General features: G+C 32.6%; 1 protein-coding gene across 2 annotated transcripts in view; it reads right to left on the reverse strand.

Annotated features, from left to right (window-relative positions):
- Positions 1–18868, reverse strand: part of TLL1 (tolloid like 1) — a 239333-nt gene that overhangs the window by 85477 nt on the left and 134988 nt on the right. For both annotated transcript variants that reach the window (XM_017525955.2, XM_037737571.1), the window contains 2 exons: positions 13301–13425; positions 5384–5499 (listed from right to left, as the gene is read on the reverse strand). In XM_017525955.2, coding sequence (XP_017381444.1) covers positions 5384–5499; positions 13301–13425 — 241 coding nt within the window. The remainder of the gene's footprint in view (positions 1–5383; positions 5500–13300; positions 13426–18868) is intronic.

Here is an 18868-nt window from a genome sequence, read left to right on the forward strand (position 1 = left end):
CAGCAAATCACACTGCCACGTGTGTTCCTATGCAACAATTTTGCATGTTCTTCACATGTACCCCAAAACCTAAAATGCAATAAAATAAATAAATGGGGGGGGAAAAAAAAGAATATGCATTTAAAACTTTCAAACCAGAAGAGAGAAAAATACGAAATGAGAAAAAAGCTGTTTTGATTACAGTAGCCTTGTAATATAGTTTGAAGTCAGGTAGCGTGATGCTTTCAGCTTTCTTTTTTGTTTTAGGCTTTTAGTTTTTTTTTTCTCAAGATTGTCTTGACTATGCAGGCTCTTTTTTGTTTCCATATGAAGTTTAGCATGTACTGGTACCAAAACAGAGTTATAGACCAATGGAACAGAACAGAGGCCTTAGAAAGAATGCCACACAGCTACAATCATCTGATCTTTGACAAACCTGACAAAAACAAGCAGTGGAGAAAGGATTCCCTATTTAATAAATGGTGCTGGGAAAACTGGCTAGCCATATGCAGAAAGCTGAAACTGGATCCCTTCCTTAAATCTTATACAAATATTAACTCCAGATGGATTAAAGATTTAAATACAAGACCTTACATCATAAAAGCTCTAGAAGAAAACCTAGGCAATACCATTCAGGACATAGGCATGAGCAAGAACTTCATGACTAAAATATCAAAAGTAATGGCAACAAAAGCCAAAATAGACAAATGGGATCTAATTAAACCTAAGAGCTTCTGCACAGCAAAAGAAACCAACACTAGAGTGAACTGGCAACCAGCAGAATGGGAAAAATTTTTTGCAATCTACCCATCTGACAAAAGGCTAATATCTGGAATCTACGAACTTAAACAAATTTACAAGAAGGAAACACAACCCTATCAAAAAGTGGGCAAAGGATATGAACAGACACTTTTCAAAAGAAGATGTTTATGCAGCCAACCACTAACATATGAATAAAAGCTCATCATCATCACTGGTCATCAGAAAAATGCAAATTAAAATCACAATGAGATATGACCTCACACCAGTTAGAATGGCGATCATTAAAAAAATCAAGAGACAGATGCTGGATAGGATGTGGAGAAATAGGAATGCTTTTACACTGTTAGTGGGAGTGTAAATTACTTCAACCATTGTAGAAGACAGTGTGGTGATTCCTCAAGAATCTAAAACTAGAAATACCATTTTACCCAGCAATCCCATTATTGGATATATACCCAAAGGATTATAAATCATTCTATTATAAAGACACATGCACACACATGTTTACTGCGGCACTGTTCACAATAGCAAAGACTTGGAACCAACCCATCAATGTCCATCAATGATAGACTGACTAAAGAAAATGTGGCACATATACACCATGGAATACTATGTGCCATAAAAAAGATGAGTTCATGTCCTTTTGCAGGGACATGGATGAAACTGGAAACTATCATTCTCAGCAAACTGACACAAGATCATAAAACCAAACACCGCACGTTCTTACTCATAAGTGGGTGTTGAACAATGAGAACACACAGACACAAGAACATCACACACTGGGGTATTTTGGGGGGTGGGGTTTAGGGGAGGAATAGCAGGCGGTGAGGCGATTGGGGAGGCATAGCATTAGGAGAAATATCTAATGTAGATGACGGGGCAATGGATGCAGCAAACCACCACCAGAGAATGTGTATACCCATGTAAAAAACCTGCATGATCTTCACATGTTCCCCCAAACTTAAAGTATAATAAATAAATTTTTAAAAAGAAATAAGACAAAAGCAAAATGTAGTTCAATACATAAGAAGGCAAAGGGGGAGAACAAAAAAGGCATGGGTTACAATGTAAATAAGAAATAAAAACACACCAATAGTCACAATAAATAGAACTACAATAAGCTCACTAACTAAAGACAAAACTTGCCATCATCGATTAAACGAGAAATAAACTGGACTGTAGACTGTCTAAAACACCCCAATAGTCATGATAAACAGAACTACAATAAGCACTATAATTAAAAACAAAGCCTGCCATTCACTGTCTAAATAAAAATAAACTGAATTGGATATCTGAAACAAAAGGTTGGAAATTATTGAATGTTTAGAGCAGGACAAAGATATACCTGGTAAAGATATTAATCAAAAGATAAGTGTAGCTTTATTAATAATAGACAAAATAGAGTTTTACCTGAACCATTTCTAGAAATAAACAAACTCATTATACAGTGATAACAGTTTAATACATCAGAGAGATAAAATATAATAAACATACATATAAAAAGATACAGCATAAATTAAAACAATAATTAACAAGACTGTAAAGGCAATTAACAAATTTACCACAGTGACAAGTATTTGTAAATATCTGTTAAATCCAACAGACACAACAATAATATAGAGACTATATGAATATCACAATTAAGATGAATGCACCCAATCATTGCACAAAACATATCTTTAAAGCAAAGATTAGTCATGAATACTGGTCACTTCCAAGGTCATATCAGGCTGAAGCTATTGCGAAGACACAATGATAGTCCTTTACCTAAATGTGACACAAGGAGAGATAAATAGGAAAGGATGTTTGAAAAAACAACGTTTGCAAAGACGAAAAACACATTACAGAAAAAAAAATATGGGTTAAGGAGAAATAACAAACGACAGAAAAAATTAGAATTGAAACATAACAAATACTCTATTTTACGCTGGTGGAATTCAGGTAAGGTAGTTCTGAAGGGAAAATTACAGCCTTCAATGTTTACATTGGAAAAGAAAACATGCTTGAAATTAATGAGTTAAATTCCCAGCTCAAGAAGTAAGAAAGAAAAAATCCAGCAGAATGAAACCAAATATTAGGAGAAAGAGAATAAGAAAATAATAAAGACACAAGGATTAAAATGAGTTAATATTGTTCATTGGCCTCTTATAACAATCCAATTTATTCACTAATCATAAATAATATTAAGAAAAATAATAGAGAAAATGATAGTATTTTTCTTCCTATTTGCAACATTTTTGGAAATATACTTTTATAGATAATCATACATACAAGAAAAGTAAATTAACACTGAATGCTAATGGTGAGAGTTTTGAAGTTGGACAGGAGAAATGTTTTTCCCAGATATTAACTTGCTGTTGTGAAACAATTTAATTGGGTTAATCTTGCTCCCAAACTTTTCATGTTGTATGAGGTTTTCTGACTCTTATTAAAAGAACTTCCATAGAAATTGATCAACACCTATAACCATATTACAACAAACTTACAATTCTTAAATTAAAAATAACTATACCAAGAACTATGCATGCATTCATGTATTCCAAGTCAGTTGTAACTTTTTGCATCTAGAAACTATTTATGTTACATCAGTGTTTGATTCAGAGTTTCCACTGTGAATATTACAAAAACCTAGGCAACTCCATACCATGATTATCTCCTAATAACTTTCAGTTATCATAAGAACATCAAACTTGTTTTAAAAAATTGCAATTGTGTTACCACCACAGCCAATGAGAGTACTTGAGTTCTTCCAGCTAAATAAGAATCAAAGGCAAACTACAAACTACCCATAGGTAGTTTTTCAACTCGTTTCCCCCTTTCCATTCTTCCCCATCTAATAGTCTTCAGTGTCTATTATTCCCATGTTTGTGTCTATGGGTGCTCAATATTTAGCTCCCACTTATAAGTGAGAACTTGTGGTATTTAAATTTCTGTTCCTGCATTGATTCATTCAGTATTATGGCCTTCAGCTCCATCCATGTTGCTACAAGGACAAGAGTTCATTCTTTTTTTATGGTTGTGTAGTATTCCATAGTGTATACATACCACATTTTCTTTATCCAATCCACCACTGATGGGCATCTAGGTTGATTCCATGTCTTTGCTATTGTAAATAATTTTTAATTTCTTCTTGAGTAAGAACTTAGTAGCAATATTTTCTGGAAATTTTGTCCATTTTAGTCAATGTTTTTCAGTTATTGACACAATGTTCACATGATTCGTTTATTCTCATTTTGTTGCCTGAAGACTCTATGGTTATAACAATCTTTTAAAATATTTTTTCCCAAATATTAGATAATTGTGCTTTCTCTATTATTCTTCATCTTTCTTAATCAAACATGTTTTCATCTATTTCCTTGGGATTTTTGTCTATTTTTTTTTTTCGAGACAGAGTTTTACTTGTATCACCCAGACTAGAGTGCAGTGACGCAATCTTGAGTTGCTGCAACCTCCACCTACTGGGTTCAAGTGATTCTCCTGCCTCAGACTTCCAAGTAGCTGGGATTGCAGGCAGTTGCCAACATGCCCAGCTAATTTTTGTATTTTTAGTAGAGATGGGGCTTCACCATGTTGGCCAGGCTGGCCTCAAACTCCTGATCTCAAGTGATCCACTCGGCCTCCCAAAGTGTTGGACTTACAGGCGTGAGCCACCACATCCAGCCTTGTTTATTTTGTTTGTTTGTTTTCAGAGTCTTGCTCTGTCACCCAGACTGGAGTACAGTGGTGGGATCTCACCTCACTACAGCCTCCCTATCCTGGGTTCAGGTTCAAGTGATTCTCATGCATCAGCACCCCAGAAGAGCTGGACTTACAGCTTTGTGTCACCATGACAAGCTAATTTTTGTATTTTTAGTAGAGATGGGGTTTTGCCATGTTGGCCAAGTTGGTCTCAAACTTATGACTTCCAATGATCCTCCCACCCTGACCTCCCAAAGGGCTGGGATTACAGACATGAGCCACCGCACCTGACCCATTTCCTTGTTTTTTTTTTTTTTTTAATTTAATTCTAACTATCAAATTTGTTCATACTTCCTAACATATGTTATTTTCATGCCACTAATTTTATCTTTTACCATTTCCTTTTTAAATATCTTTCTTTTATTTTATTGCTCTTTTTCTAACCTCTTCATATGGTTGTCTAGGCTCATTAGTTTGGGGTCTTTCATATTTCCTAATGTAAGTATTTAAGTCTGTGAATTTTCTTTCAGTTAAGTACTACTCTAGTTGCATTTTACAGGACTGGTATTCAATATTTTTCTTATATTATAGTTGAAAATAGTTTACAATTTTCATTATAATTTTTTCCTGGTTAAACTGGACATTTAGATGTATATTTTAAAATCTTAAAATATATAGGGATTTTTAAAGTGTCTTTCTGATACTGATTTTACCACAATTCCTTTTGTATCTGAGAGTGTAATTTGTATTATTTCATCCCTTCTATTGAATTAAAATTTTTAAAATTATATCTTTCAAAAAAAATTCCTGGAATTTAAGCAATTTCCATTATGAATTTTCTGAACTTTTTAGTCTATTTGAAAGATCAAACAAAAATAAAGGAAAAAGCAAATTTATATTTGAAGTGAGGTGAACCTTTGTACTTATATGAGAGTAAAATAGTAGGCTTGATGGTATAAGCTACCTTCTCCCCTGGGGTCACAGAAACTCTCCAGATGCAGTGTGTATAAGAAGGATAGCCATTGGGAAATCCTGGAGAAGAAAGATTGCCATTGGATTCTTGTAGGGTTTCTCCACATGCTGAAATGAAAAAAGATATAAGATCATTTGTTAATTTATATAAAGGACATGAATATCATAAATAAAGCCTTGAAGGGTTTTGGTATTAAATGACCAAATATTTGTATTTCATAGAAGTAGTTTCTTTTCTAAGTAAATTTCTTTTTATGTCCCTCTTACCGAAATTCCAGTATATTTAATGGCATCACTATGGTAAATCACTGAACGAAATTTTAAGATAAATAATCTGGCATTCATAAAATTCTTCCTCATTGAAACCATTCTCATTCATTTCCAAGGAGCCAGTAGCCACTCTAAAGTACACCCATATTCAGATTCAGGCCAGTGATACCTTCATGATATGGTTCTGGGGCCATGTGAAACATTTCACTAACATATTTGATTTAAATTGAGGCTAAGTTTAAGTGAATACCATATCAAGTTTTAAAAATATTAAATAATAACTAATGAGTAGTCAACAAAGGCTCTAAGAAAATGTCCAACACAATAATCTTTTTTTCAAAATAAATATATATATTAATATATAATATATATAAAAAAAATAATATATAATATATATTAAAAAATAATATATAAAATATATATAAAAAAAAAAAATATATAAAATATATATATAAACATCATGGAAGATTTAAATTTTCCAAAAAGATACATATATTTATTTACTTTTCTCTGTTGATGTTAAGTAAAAATTACTGAAAAAGCAACTTGTGTATTTTCCTCTTACTAGGTTTGTTTAATTCCCCAGTCATTTGAAACAGCAAAGTACTAGCTGCACAGCATCAGGGTCTGTGTTCATCCAAGGCTAGTTCTCAGCACCACTCTACAATGGGCATCCTTGTTGCTCTTGCAAGACATGCTATGTGCCACATGAACCTAGGCTGCTTGAAGCATCCTCGGCTTAAGAATAATTCCTCCACTGCAGCCAGTCCTCTTTATAACCTTCACTCAACAATTTGAAAGAACAGTTTCTTCCCTCTGAAGGACACTGCAATCAAAACAGAGCTATTATCTTATTCCAGGGCCTTAGCTATCAGCAGGTGAACTCTCATCTCATCGAATTCTCAATAAATTATAAATGGATCTGGATAGCTTGTGTTAAATAAAGAAAGACAGTGAATTCAAAAACATAGAACTCTAAAAATAGACGATATAAATATTTATTCAGAAAAATAGATATTACGTTTGTGCAACACAATAAATTTAAAGTAGGAGTAAGTAATGTTTAGTCTGATGAGCAGGCAGACAAAAGCAACTTTAGGACAAAATTAAAAAGCTCAAGGTCAAGAATACATAAATCAGCACTGTTCTATAAATCATCTAGGGCAGTTGATAAATGTAAGGTTAAAAGAAGTCTTAGAAAAATAAAAATGTATTAGGATTTTATTAATGCAAACAATGTGCTTCTAAATAGGATCAGTAGAATGCTAAATAATGATTTGGGATTTATGTTTCTATAAAAAAATTTATAATTAACAGCAGTTTAAGACTAAATTCTGTAGCAACTTAAAATCCCAGCAAGTCACAGAGAATGCCAGTGCTGAATTTCCCAAAGGGCAATTAAACAAATTAAATATATTTAATCCATAAAAGTATGCATACAATACTGTTCTGATTAAGAAGATACATACTTGCTAAACAAAATACAACATACACTAACAATTAATAAGTCTATAATATAGTACCTGATTATAATGCAAGAAGTACAAACGTGTATACTCAAGTTGTGGGAATTACTTGTGAATTTTCTTCAATAAATGTGATTGTCCCAGGCTAGCTGACCCCTGCTACATAAGATGTTTCAGAATTTGCTGATTTATTCTCAGATACAAAAGTCAAACTTTATTATTTAAAAAAACTAAAGGAAAATTAGAAAAAAAAGTTGGCACTACTAAGTTGAAATGCTTGCACTGTCCATTGACAGCAAGGTGAGTTGATAAGTTGACATAAGTTTTTTAAAACTTAATTTAATTTAATTTTAGAGACAGTCTTAATTTATCACCTAGGCTGGAGAGTGCATTGGTACAATCTCAGCTTACTGCAGCCTCCACCTCCTAGGTTCAAGCAATTTTCTTGCATCAGTCTCACAAATAGCTGAGATTACAGGTGTGAGCCATCACTCCCAGCTAATTTTTGTATTTTTAGTAGAGATGGAGGTTTCTCCATGTTGGACAGGCTTGGTCTTGCCGCTTGTGGAGCTATGTCATCTGGCAATAGATGAGGGTGCGTTACAGTAGTAGAGTGCTCCCTTAGAGTTCTAAGGGATCATATTCTTTCTTAATACAACAGTGCATAAAGAGACTTTCCTCTCCTGTCTCTAAAACCAAGATCAAGAAATGGCAATGAAAACAATTGCAAACTAAAAGAAACTTATCCTCATACTATCTGCTTCAAAATCTAACCTATTTCTATATTGAGCTTTTTCATAATAAGTATGCATTGACTGTGCAATAACTATTTGTGGTTTCATATACCGAACTAATTTATATTTTTGGCATATATAAGTAAATATAAGAATAGATTACAAGATGTTTATCAGCTATATATTTCATAAAATGAGAGTATTATTTTAAGGAAAATTAAAATGTATAGGTTTTAATGCTATCACTCTTCTGATACATTAAAAAATGTATATATTATTTAATAAAGTTCAGTAGTTTTTATAGCCAGCCTTTTAGAAACTTGCCCTTTTGGACTCAAGGCCCCACATGTTACAGACTATAAAAGCCACAACCCTGAATAACTCTATTCTTTAGCAGTCAGTATTCTTTTCAAGATTAGCCTCTACGAAACAGTGCTATAAAAATGCAGATCTAATAAAGTTGAGCAAAAACTGATGAGAAAAAAAGCTGGCATTAAAGGTAGCCAAATATATTTATTGGCTTTATTTGCCAGCATTTCTTTAATTTTTTAATTTTGACTTTTATTTTAGATACAAAGAGCACATGTATAAGACAGTTACATGGGTATACTGCACCCAGGTAGTGAGCATAGAAACTAACTGGCAATTTTTCAACCCTTGTGGCCTCTCACTCTATCCCCTCTAGTAGTCCATAGTGTCTACTGTTTCCATGTTTATGTTCATGTGTGCTCAATATTTAGCTCCCACTTATTAGTTCTCACTTATAAGTGAGAACATGCAGTATTTGCTTTTCTGTGCCTGTGTTAGTTAATTTAGGATTATGGCCCGCAGCTCCATCCATGTGTCTACAAAGGACATGACTTCATTCTGTTTATGACTGCCTAGTATTCCAGGTCTATAGGTACCACATTTTAAAAATCCAGCCCACCATTGATGGGCAACTAGATTGATTCTGTGCCTTTGCTATTGTAAATAGTGCAGTGATGAACATGAGAAACATGTGCTCTTTTGGCAGAACAATTTATTTTCTTTTGGATATATACACAGTAATGGGATTGCTGGGCTGAATAGTAGTTCTGTTTTAAGTTCTTTGAGAAATCTCCAAACCACTTTCCACAGTGGCTGAAGTAATTTAAATTTCCATCAACAAGTATATGTGTTCCCTTTAATTTACAGCCTCAGCAGCATCTATTGCTTTTCATCTTTTTAATAACAGCTATTCTGACTGGTGTGAGATGATGTCTCATTGTAGTTTTGATTTGCATTTCTCTGATGTTTAATGATGATGACCATTTTTTTTTCATAAGAGTGTTAGTGCTTGTATGTCTTCTTTTGAGAAGTTATTTGTTTATATCCTTTGCTTATTTTTTTAATGGGGTTATTTGTTTTACTTGCTGATTGGCTTAAGTTCTTTATAGATTCTGGATATTAGGTCTTTTTCAGATGCATAGTTTGTGGATATTTGCCTCATTCTGTAGGTTTTCTATTTGCTTTGCTGATGGTTTCTTTTGCTGTGTAGATGCCATTTAGTTTAATTAAGTCCCACTTGTCCATTTTTATTTTTGTTGCAATTGCTTTTGAGGACTTAGTCATAAATTCTTTCCCAAGGCAGAGGCCCAGAAAAGTGATTCTTATATTTTATTTAAGGCTTCCTATAGTTCAAGGCCTTACATTTAAATCTTTAATTCATCTTGAGTTAATTTTTGTATATAGTTGTATATAGTGAAAGGTAGAGTCCAGTTTCATTCTTCTGCATATAGCTAGTCAGTTAACCCAGTGCCATCTGTTGAATAGGAAGTCCTTTCCCCATTGCTTGTTTCTGTCTGCCTTTCCACCAGGAATTTCTAACAAAAGAGTAAGAATAAAACAAACTCCAAAGGAGTACGCAGTTTTACAACCCCCTCCTCTCTGTATGAAAACCAAACACAGTCAGATCTCAATTTATATGCTCTCTTCTGGGACATTTATACATATGTCATCCTATTTAGAATTATATGTACAGTTATAAATCTTTAACTCTATTCCATTTATGTGCTCGGAGTTATTGGTAAACCTACTGCATCTGTGTAATAATGTCATTTGGCCCATGGTAAGTAAGTATATTTATGCCAATATCATTGTCCTTAACCTGATAAATCATGAGTGCACTTCGTTTAAGGAAAAGAAGAATCTTAAACATATAACCATATGCAGGGCTCAAAGCTAACTATTTCAGAAAGAGAAAGAAACAAAAAGGGAGATAGATACATCCACATGCACACAGTGGCTGAGAGGGGAAGAGAAAGAAACATAGGAAATGAGAGAGAACAAGAGAAAGAGAGGGAGCTATTTGGTGAATATTAAAAAGTCTATCTCATACCAATCAAAATGGCCATTACTAAAAAGATGAAAAGCAATAGACACTGGTGAGGCTGTGGATAAAGAGAAGGCTTACACACTGTTTTTGGAAATAGAAAGTAGTTCAGCCATCATGGAAAGGAGTTTGGAGATTTCTCAAAGAACTTAAAACACAACTACAATTCAACTCTGCCATTTTATACTAAGCATATATCCTAAGGAAAATAGATCATACCACCAAAAAGACACATGCACTGGTATGTTCATCGCAGCACTGTTCACAATAGCAAAGACATGGAATCAACCTAGATGTTAATCAATGGTGGATTGAATAAAGAAAGTGTGATACATATACACCATGAAATACTGCACAGCTGTAAAGGGAATCAAATCATGTCCTTTGTAGCCACATGAATGGAGATGGAGGCCATAAACCGAAGTGAATCAACTTAGGAACAGAAGACCAAATACCACATATTTTCACTTATAAGTGGGAGCTGAACACGGAGTATGCATGGACATAAACATGAGAACAACAGTCAGTGTGGACTACTAGAGGGGAGAGAGTGGAAGGCGGCAAGGTTTGAAAAACTACCTATTGGGTACTATACTTAGAACCTGGGTGACAGAGTCATTCACAGCCCAGACCTCAGCATCACACAACATTCCCACATAACAAACCTGCACATGTAACACTTGAGTCTAAGATAAAAGTTGAAAAAAAAGGCCAAGAAGAAAAATCATTCACAAACACTTGGTGAACTAAAAGTTAACACTAGAATATATATATATATATACACACACACACACACACACACATATATATATATACACATATATATGTGTGTGTGTGTGTGTGTGTATATGTATATGTATATATTTATATTTCTATATCACTTACTCCAGTTATTTTATTAGCTGTAATACAGTAACTTGCTTTTTATACTGTTTCATAAATATAAAATATCTTTTTTCACAGATCATAGTGCTTTCACAAATGTGGTTTTACTGTATTAAACAAATTAATGTATACATTATTTCTATATTTAAAGTAAGAAAATGGCCCATTAATGCATTTTACACAATTGAAATCTAAAGTAGAAACTATGCTTCTAATAATCTTCTAATAATCTTCCTGTTTATAACTGAAATATCCAAGAATTGTAGGCTAAAAATTAAATTACAGTATCATAAGGTTAACTAGTTTTTTATTCTTCCTGAATTTTCTACAATTCAGTGTGCATATGAATCTCCAGTGTACTTCTCAAATGTAGTGTATATAGCCTTACATTTAGAGATATAATCAGGATAGTTTTATACACAAAGTGTTCATTTATTTAGTTGCTACTAATCAAATAATTTTTGCTTTTTAAAAGTTAAAAAATATATGCCCAATGCTACTAAACATCAGTCAAGCATCAACCATATCTTTTGTCATAGTGGTATCATTCTCTTATAAATTCATTTTTTATGGAAATTTGAATTTTAAAAAATATACCACATATACATGTGTATCTTACATGCATACATAAAATATTTTAAAGGCATTTATATAAATATGAATGCAACTTAAGTAAGCAGCATGAAGAAATTAATGAATATTAAGTAGAAATGTCTTTTGGTACATAGAAAAATTAGATAGGCAGACAATTAGATATATTTAAATCCAAAAATTTTGAAAACTCACTTACAATGCTGAATCATTATGATGTAAAAAGTTTTACATACAGCTTTCAATTCTGAAAATATCAACTGCCCTTCTAAAACCTTAATAGTCCTAAGTTACAAGAAAACTAATAATTACATTAAAATTAAAAAAAATAGTTTCTTACAATTTTCTTTAACAAATCTAGTATTAAGGAATAGGAAATCCCTTCTCTCAGCAGAAATGTCAACAGAATCCATTGGGTTGAATCAATGAATTAAGTACCATTTCATACTGAATTATGAACTTTTTAGGCATTTCCTGGGAGTATTCAACAAACTCACATTTTCTTGCTTGCACTTGAGTCTTCCACTGTTCAACATAAGGGTTCTATACCGTATGTCAATGTGTACATATTCAATTTTTAAGATGAATTAGCTAGCCCTCTCCTATAGCCAAAATGAAAAGTTCCCTGAACTGACACCAGAAATTATAAAAATTTAAGTAATATAAGACTTTTCCAATAACTTAATATATAAACATAAACAATTATCTATATAAAACTCCAACAATTTAGATATTCATCATTTCTCTGATTTTCTGCAAAGATTATCAGATTCATAGACAATTAAAACTTTTACAGCAATTATTTTATTATATATGCAATCTTAGGTATGTAGAACAATACTTCCAAAAGTAAATTTTACAAGTAAACATTGGGAAAAAGAAGGTTTCCTCAAATAATTTGGAAAAGACTGTGTTGTACCATGTTAAACATGTTTGTTTGCTGTAGGATATTTCAAATATTGTGAGTACACTGGAGGTGCATAGAGTCTAGAGTTCTAATTTGGAAAACATAATCTTTTTCGTTCTTGGACCATGAAAACATAGTGTTCCCTTAGAACATTAAGACCTTTCATGAATCTGCTTTTGAAACTTTATTTAGGGGAAAAACATAGAGCAGTTCACTTGCAACTGGTTAGAACATTTTTTTTTACAGCAAAGTTATACATTCCTATTGATAAAATTGTAATTTCTACACCATTAATGACGGTACTTGCAAGGAATGATCATCCAGGATCCAGTTCTGAAGTTCAAATAAGGGATATGCTTTTATGTTAGAAAGGAAACAGTATTTGACTATGAAATCATGCAACTACTTAATTAATGACTATTAAGCAACCATCCTATTTTGCTCTTTCACTCATTAAATTAAAGGAAATAAAGCATACTCTCCCTGTGCATGAACTTTGATTTCAACAACTTGTTTTTATTTACAGCAATTAGGTGTTCCAGAGTTCTCTTCTGCCTTGTTTTATGATTACTGACTTTGAACTGTACATGTCACTTGCCAACAGGGAGTGAGACAAATAAAACAGTTGATCAAATTGTGGGTTGTTCATCTGGAAGAGCACAATCAAGTACAACCATGCTCTTGTGTTTGTGTTGTGCAATACCTGGACATCTATACAGCTTTCTTGCCTGTGCGATATCTCCTTTGCTTAGACGAGTTCGCTGACCAATTGCAGGTCGAATGCCATTATCATCACGGGAGGGGAGAATGGTATCCAGAAACATCCCCCTGAAAAAAAAAAAAAAAAGAAGAAAACCACACCTAAGTCACCAAATGAAAACTCATCAAGTCTTTACAATTATAAAATTATTTATTTCAAACTCAAGTCAATCAAAGGAGAAATACACCTTGGGCGATTTAAGCAGTGTATCAGGCTTTCAAAACACTTTCATCAAAGTAGAAAAAAATTATGCATGTTAAATGTGTATGCCTAGTATAAGGTCAATGATGACATTCATTTTTTTCCTAGAAACATATATGTTCTTAAAAATGTGGAATACCTTATAATCCCCCACAAAGTACAGCATGGCATTTCTTTTGGTTTCCCAAGCAGATCTAAGAATTCCTTAGATTACCAAGTTGCAAAACAATTATTCCTCATAGAGGTCTATTTCCCTAATAGCAACCTACAATAAATAATGTTGAGGTTACCAAAATTGTAAGAGTCAAACAAAATATACATAGGTGAATTTTTCTGAATTAAACTACTAATTTAACCTAAGTATTCTTAGAAGTCTAAGTATTACAGCAAATGTCAAAAGAAAAAAAAATAAAGAATGCCAAAACAGGGCGATTTAAAGCAATTTTTTTCAATTTTTCATGGTAAAATTAATAAATAAGAAAACCCAATCAATGCCCTAATAATGTTAAACTACAGATAGCTGTTGAGACTCAAGATTGTGGTAAAATATTCACTAATTTTTCCTAATATGCATGACCTAAAGTTCTGAATACAGTGCCCTAAAAATACTTTCTATTTTTTTTAATGTTTGTCAAACATTTATGGCCCCAAAGAAGTGGGAGTTTAAAAGTTAAATGAACTGGGAGGCTATTCCAAGGGTTTGAGAAGTATGGGTTGTGTGTATGTGGATTTACCAAAAACAAACAACAAAAAAAAACCTTTCTATAAAAATATTTAAAATTAAAAAATAAAATGTTATAATATCTTTTAAATTGAGATAATGATGGAACATTCCTTTCCAAAATGAATAAGTGAACATAAATGCATTTAAACTAACATTTGTATTTTAAAAAACAGCATTTTTAGCTCTACTTAGCTTCCATTAGGAAATACTAAGTACTGTTCTAGGTCTGGATTTATAGCAGTAAATAAAACAAACAGAAATTCCTTCCTCTATGATTCTAATATTCAAATGCGAGGAAAGAGACATTAAACAAAGGATTGATAATTCAGGTAGTAATAAGTACTATGGAGAAAAATAAAGGTGAGAAGATGGATATTGATTGTGCAGTGATGGGCTGCTTTTAAATAGAGTGATCAAAGAAAAACTCACTTGAAAGTTGACATAGTCACACAGAAGAAAGTGAAGATCAGAGAAATATGGGTAACTGGCAGTACAGTGTTTCCAGAGAAACACAACAGCTCAGAAATGAGAGGACCCCTAAAATATCTGAGCACCAGCCAGACAATTTAACTTTTACTCTGAAGACAATTGTTAATCTACAGGAAAATGGTAAGCAGAGGAGTAATATGATCTATGAGTAATTTTATTACTAACTACCGTAGCTCCTAGGTAAGGGAAAGGACACTGATCTTTAGATACAACTAATTCAAATGGGGAGACTGGAACTCTTTACTATACAATCTAACCATGTACACTATCTGAAAAGAAAGCAGAGAAGTATAGCTAGTGATTTATGAAAATTGACCATCAAAAGTGAGAGTTTGTGCATATTTAATAAGACACAACTCCGGGTAAGCCACTGTAGTTGAAAACAAAGACACAACTCTGGGTAAGCCACTGTAGTTGAAAACAAATGAGTTACAAGGTAGCATTGAGAAAATCCTTTTAACTTTATGCATGAGCCAACAGATACATTAATTACATAAACTCAAATTAATGGAGTATTAAATTTCTGTAGTACTTCAGTACTACAAATTATTTACTATTTTCTTTATTTATTTCTAAAATCAAAATTGTTGTCTCTGGGCTTTGATTTTTTCCTAACTTTCAAAAAAAAGATTCTATTTAAAAAGTTCAATGATATCTTGGAGAGAATAAATTCAATTTCCGAAAACAGATTATGAATTTCGTTTTATTGTGTCTTCTAAGGTAATCTCCCTTCCATTCCAAGGGAGTTAGTCACTCATTCTTTTGTTCTTTCTTTGTGGTCAGGAAGTTATCAATTTTTCTTCTCCAAATCCTGACAAGTAAGCAATGCAGGATGTTACCAAACCTTCTCAGTGAGCCACTATCAATATGCAGAGGCAGATCATATCATGGTTCACTTACTATTCTTGATTTAGTCTAACTACATTAAAAGAACAAATTAGCTACACTTTTAACAAAAATTTGTAAAATTTTACAACTTTTTTAAATGAAAAATGGGCAGTCCACAGTTCAGAAGCATGTACATTGTAATATATTCACATATATAAAGATCCTATAGATCCATTTCTAGTCTACCCATAAGTGATTTCCTAAATATATGGATGGGCAACATTCATAAAAACAATTGTAACTTATACACTCTGTGGGTTCAGTATTTTTAAAACTAAGAAACTTCAAATACCTACATAAACAGAATAAAGAACAAAAACCAAATGATCATGTTAGTTGATATAGAAGAAGCATTTGAGAGCTTCAACACCCTTTCATAATAAACACTCAAAAATCTAGGAACCAGAGGAAGCTACCTCAACATAATAAAAACTATGTTTGAAAATCCCACACATAATGTCATAATCCATAGTGAAAAATGAAAATATTTTCTTCTAAGATAAGGAACAAGGCAAGGATTCCCATTCTTAGCCTTAGCCAGTGCAACGGGACAAAATACAATAAAATAAAAGCCATCCAAATTGGACAGAAAGAAGTAAAATTCTCACTGTTTGCAAATGACTTGATCTTATACATAAACAATCCTAATTATTTCACACAAAAAAATACCCTGTTAGAACTAGTCAATGAATTAAGCAAAGCCATAGAATATAAAATCAACACACAAAAATAGCTTGCATTTCTATGCATTTACAACAAACAATCAAAAAAAGTAATTGATTCCATTTATAATAGCATCAAAAAACCCGCTTAGAAATCAACTTAACCAAAGAAGTGAAAGACTTTTATACTGAAAGCTAAAGACACTGCTGAAAGAAGTTAAAGAAGAGATGATGATCCCTTGTTCCTGAATTGGAACACTTAACACGGTTAAGATGTTAATACATCCAAAGTGATCTCATATTCAATGCAATTTCAATCAGAATCTCAACTATATGTTTTGCTGAAATAGAAAATTTTATCCTAAAAATCAGATATGATATCAAAGTATACCAAATAGCCAAAACAGTTTTGAAAAAGAAGAAAATTTAGAAAAATTCAAACTCCAACTTTGCAGAACTGATTTCAAAACATATCACAAAGCTGCAGTAGTAAAAACAGTGCAGTACTGGTATAAAAGCAGACCTATAGACCAGCAAAATAAAATAGAGAGTACAGAAATAAACCACCATGCACATGATCATATTATCTTTAACAAGTGTGCCAAGATCCCTCAATTAGGAAATGACAGTTTTTTTCAACAAATGATACTGAGAAAACTGGATATCCACATTTAGAAGAATAAAATCAAGCTTCTTTTTAAAAAAAATTAACTCAAAATGCATTAAATAACTAAACATAAGACCCAAAACTATACAACTCCTAGAATAACATACAAGGGGAAAGCTTCATGGCATTGGATGTGACCATGATTTCTTGGATATGAAACAAAAAGCACAGTCAATAAAACCAAAATAGACAAATAGGATGACATCAGATATGCAATACTGTGTACATAAAGGGATGCAGTCAACCCAATGAAAAGACAACCTACAAAATGGGAAAAAATATTTCCAAATCTTATAAAGTAAGTGGTTAATAACCAGAATATATAAAGAACTACTACTTAACAACAAAATAATATAAAATAAGTGGTTAATAATCAGAATATATAAAGAACTTCTACTACTTAACAACAAAATAATCAAATATTATTCTGATTTAAAGATGGGCAAAGAACTTAAATAAAGATTTCTCCAAAGATGATATACAAATGCCACCAAGCGTATAAAAAGATGTTCACTAATCACCAGAGAAATGTAAATCAAAACCACAATGAGATATGACATCACACCCAGAATGGCTGACATTCAAATAACAAAAAGTAATATATTGATTAGGTTGAAGAGAAATTGAAGCCCATGTGTACTTTTGATGAAATTCTAAAATGTTGCAAACACTATGGAAAAGAGTATAGATGTTCCTTAAATAGTTAAAAATAAAACTACTATATAACCCAGCAATCCTACTTCGGGGTAGCTAACCGAAAGAATTAATAGCAGTGTCTCTGAGAGATATTTGCACACTCATGTTCATATCAGCATTATTCACAAGAGCCAAAAGCTGCACAAAAGCCCACTGATAGATGACAAGATAAACAAAATGTGGCATATACTTACAATGAAATATTATTTGACCTTAAAAGTGAGGAAACACTTTCACACACTACAACATAGGCCAACTTTGAGGAAATAATGCTGACTGAAATAAGCCAATCACAAAAGGACAAATACTGTATGCCTCTAGTTATATACAATATCAAAAGTAGTCAAATTTATAAACAGAAAATAGAATGGTGACTGCAAGGGTCTGAGGAGAGGTGGAAAAGACAAGTTCTTTAATAGGTATAGAGTTTCAGTTTGCAAGGTGAAAAAGCTCTGGACATCTGTTTCACAATAATATCAATATCCTTTAATAACACTACTGACTTGTATGCCTAGAATGGTTAAGATAGTAAATTTTATGTTTTGTGTTTTTCTGTACAGTAGAAATGTTGAGTTTATTTATGACAAATGCATAGGATGGCTTTGAAACAATAGGATAAGTAATAAGTAACAGTGGATTGGCATTCAACGCAAAAGCAGGTGTGAAGGAGGTGGACTATGGGCAACAAGAGCAGATTAATTTATGGGAAAATATGCAATGTAACAGGGAAAAAGTGTATAGAATAAGGGGAAACATACATTTTGAACTTTGCTAAACATTTATCATCTATGAAGGCCAGAAAGAATAAACTGTTTTCTCTACTCTCCAGTACCTCCTCTGTTCCAAGGAACCTAAACTCATGTTAGTTCTAAATAATATAATTCAGTAGCAGAATAAAGGCATTTTGACTGAACTGGAACCCAAATCCCAATCTGTTACATGTTTTATGGAAAAATCCATTTCAAGCATTTACCAGAAAATAAAATTCTGTAACTCTTTACAATTAATTTCAAGTCAAGTTACTGGGTGTGTATTTGGCTAGCTATGTGCAAAAAGCAGAAACTGTACCCCTTCCTGACACCTTACACTAAAATTAACTCCAGGTGGATTAAAGACTTAAACATAAGACATACCACCATAAAAACCCTAGAAGAAAACCTAGGCAAAACCATTCAGGACATAGG

This window comes from Cebus imitator, unplaced genomic scaffold, assembly GCF_001604975.1.
Source record: "Cebus imitator isolate Cc_AM_T3 unplaced genomic scaffold, Cebus_imitator-1.0 Scaffold40, whole genome shotgun sequence".
NCBI classification, from domain to species: domain Eukaryota; kingdom Metazoa; phylum Chordata; class Mammalia; order Primates; family Cebidae; genus Cebus; species Cebus imitator.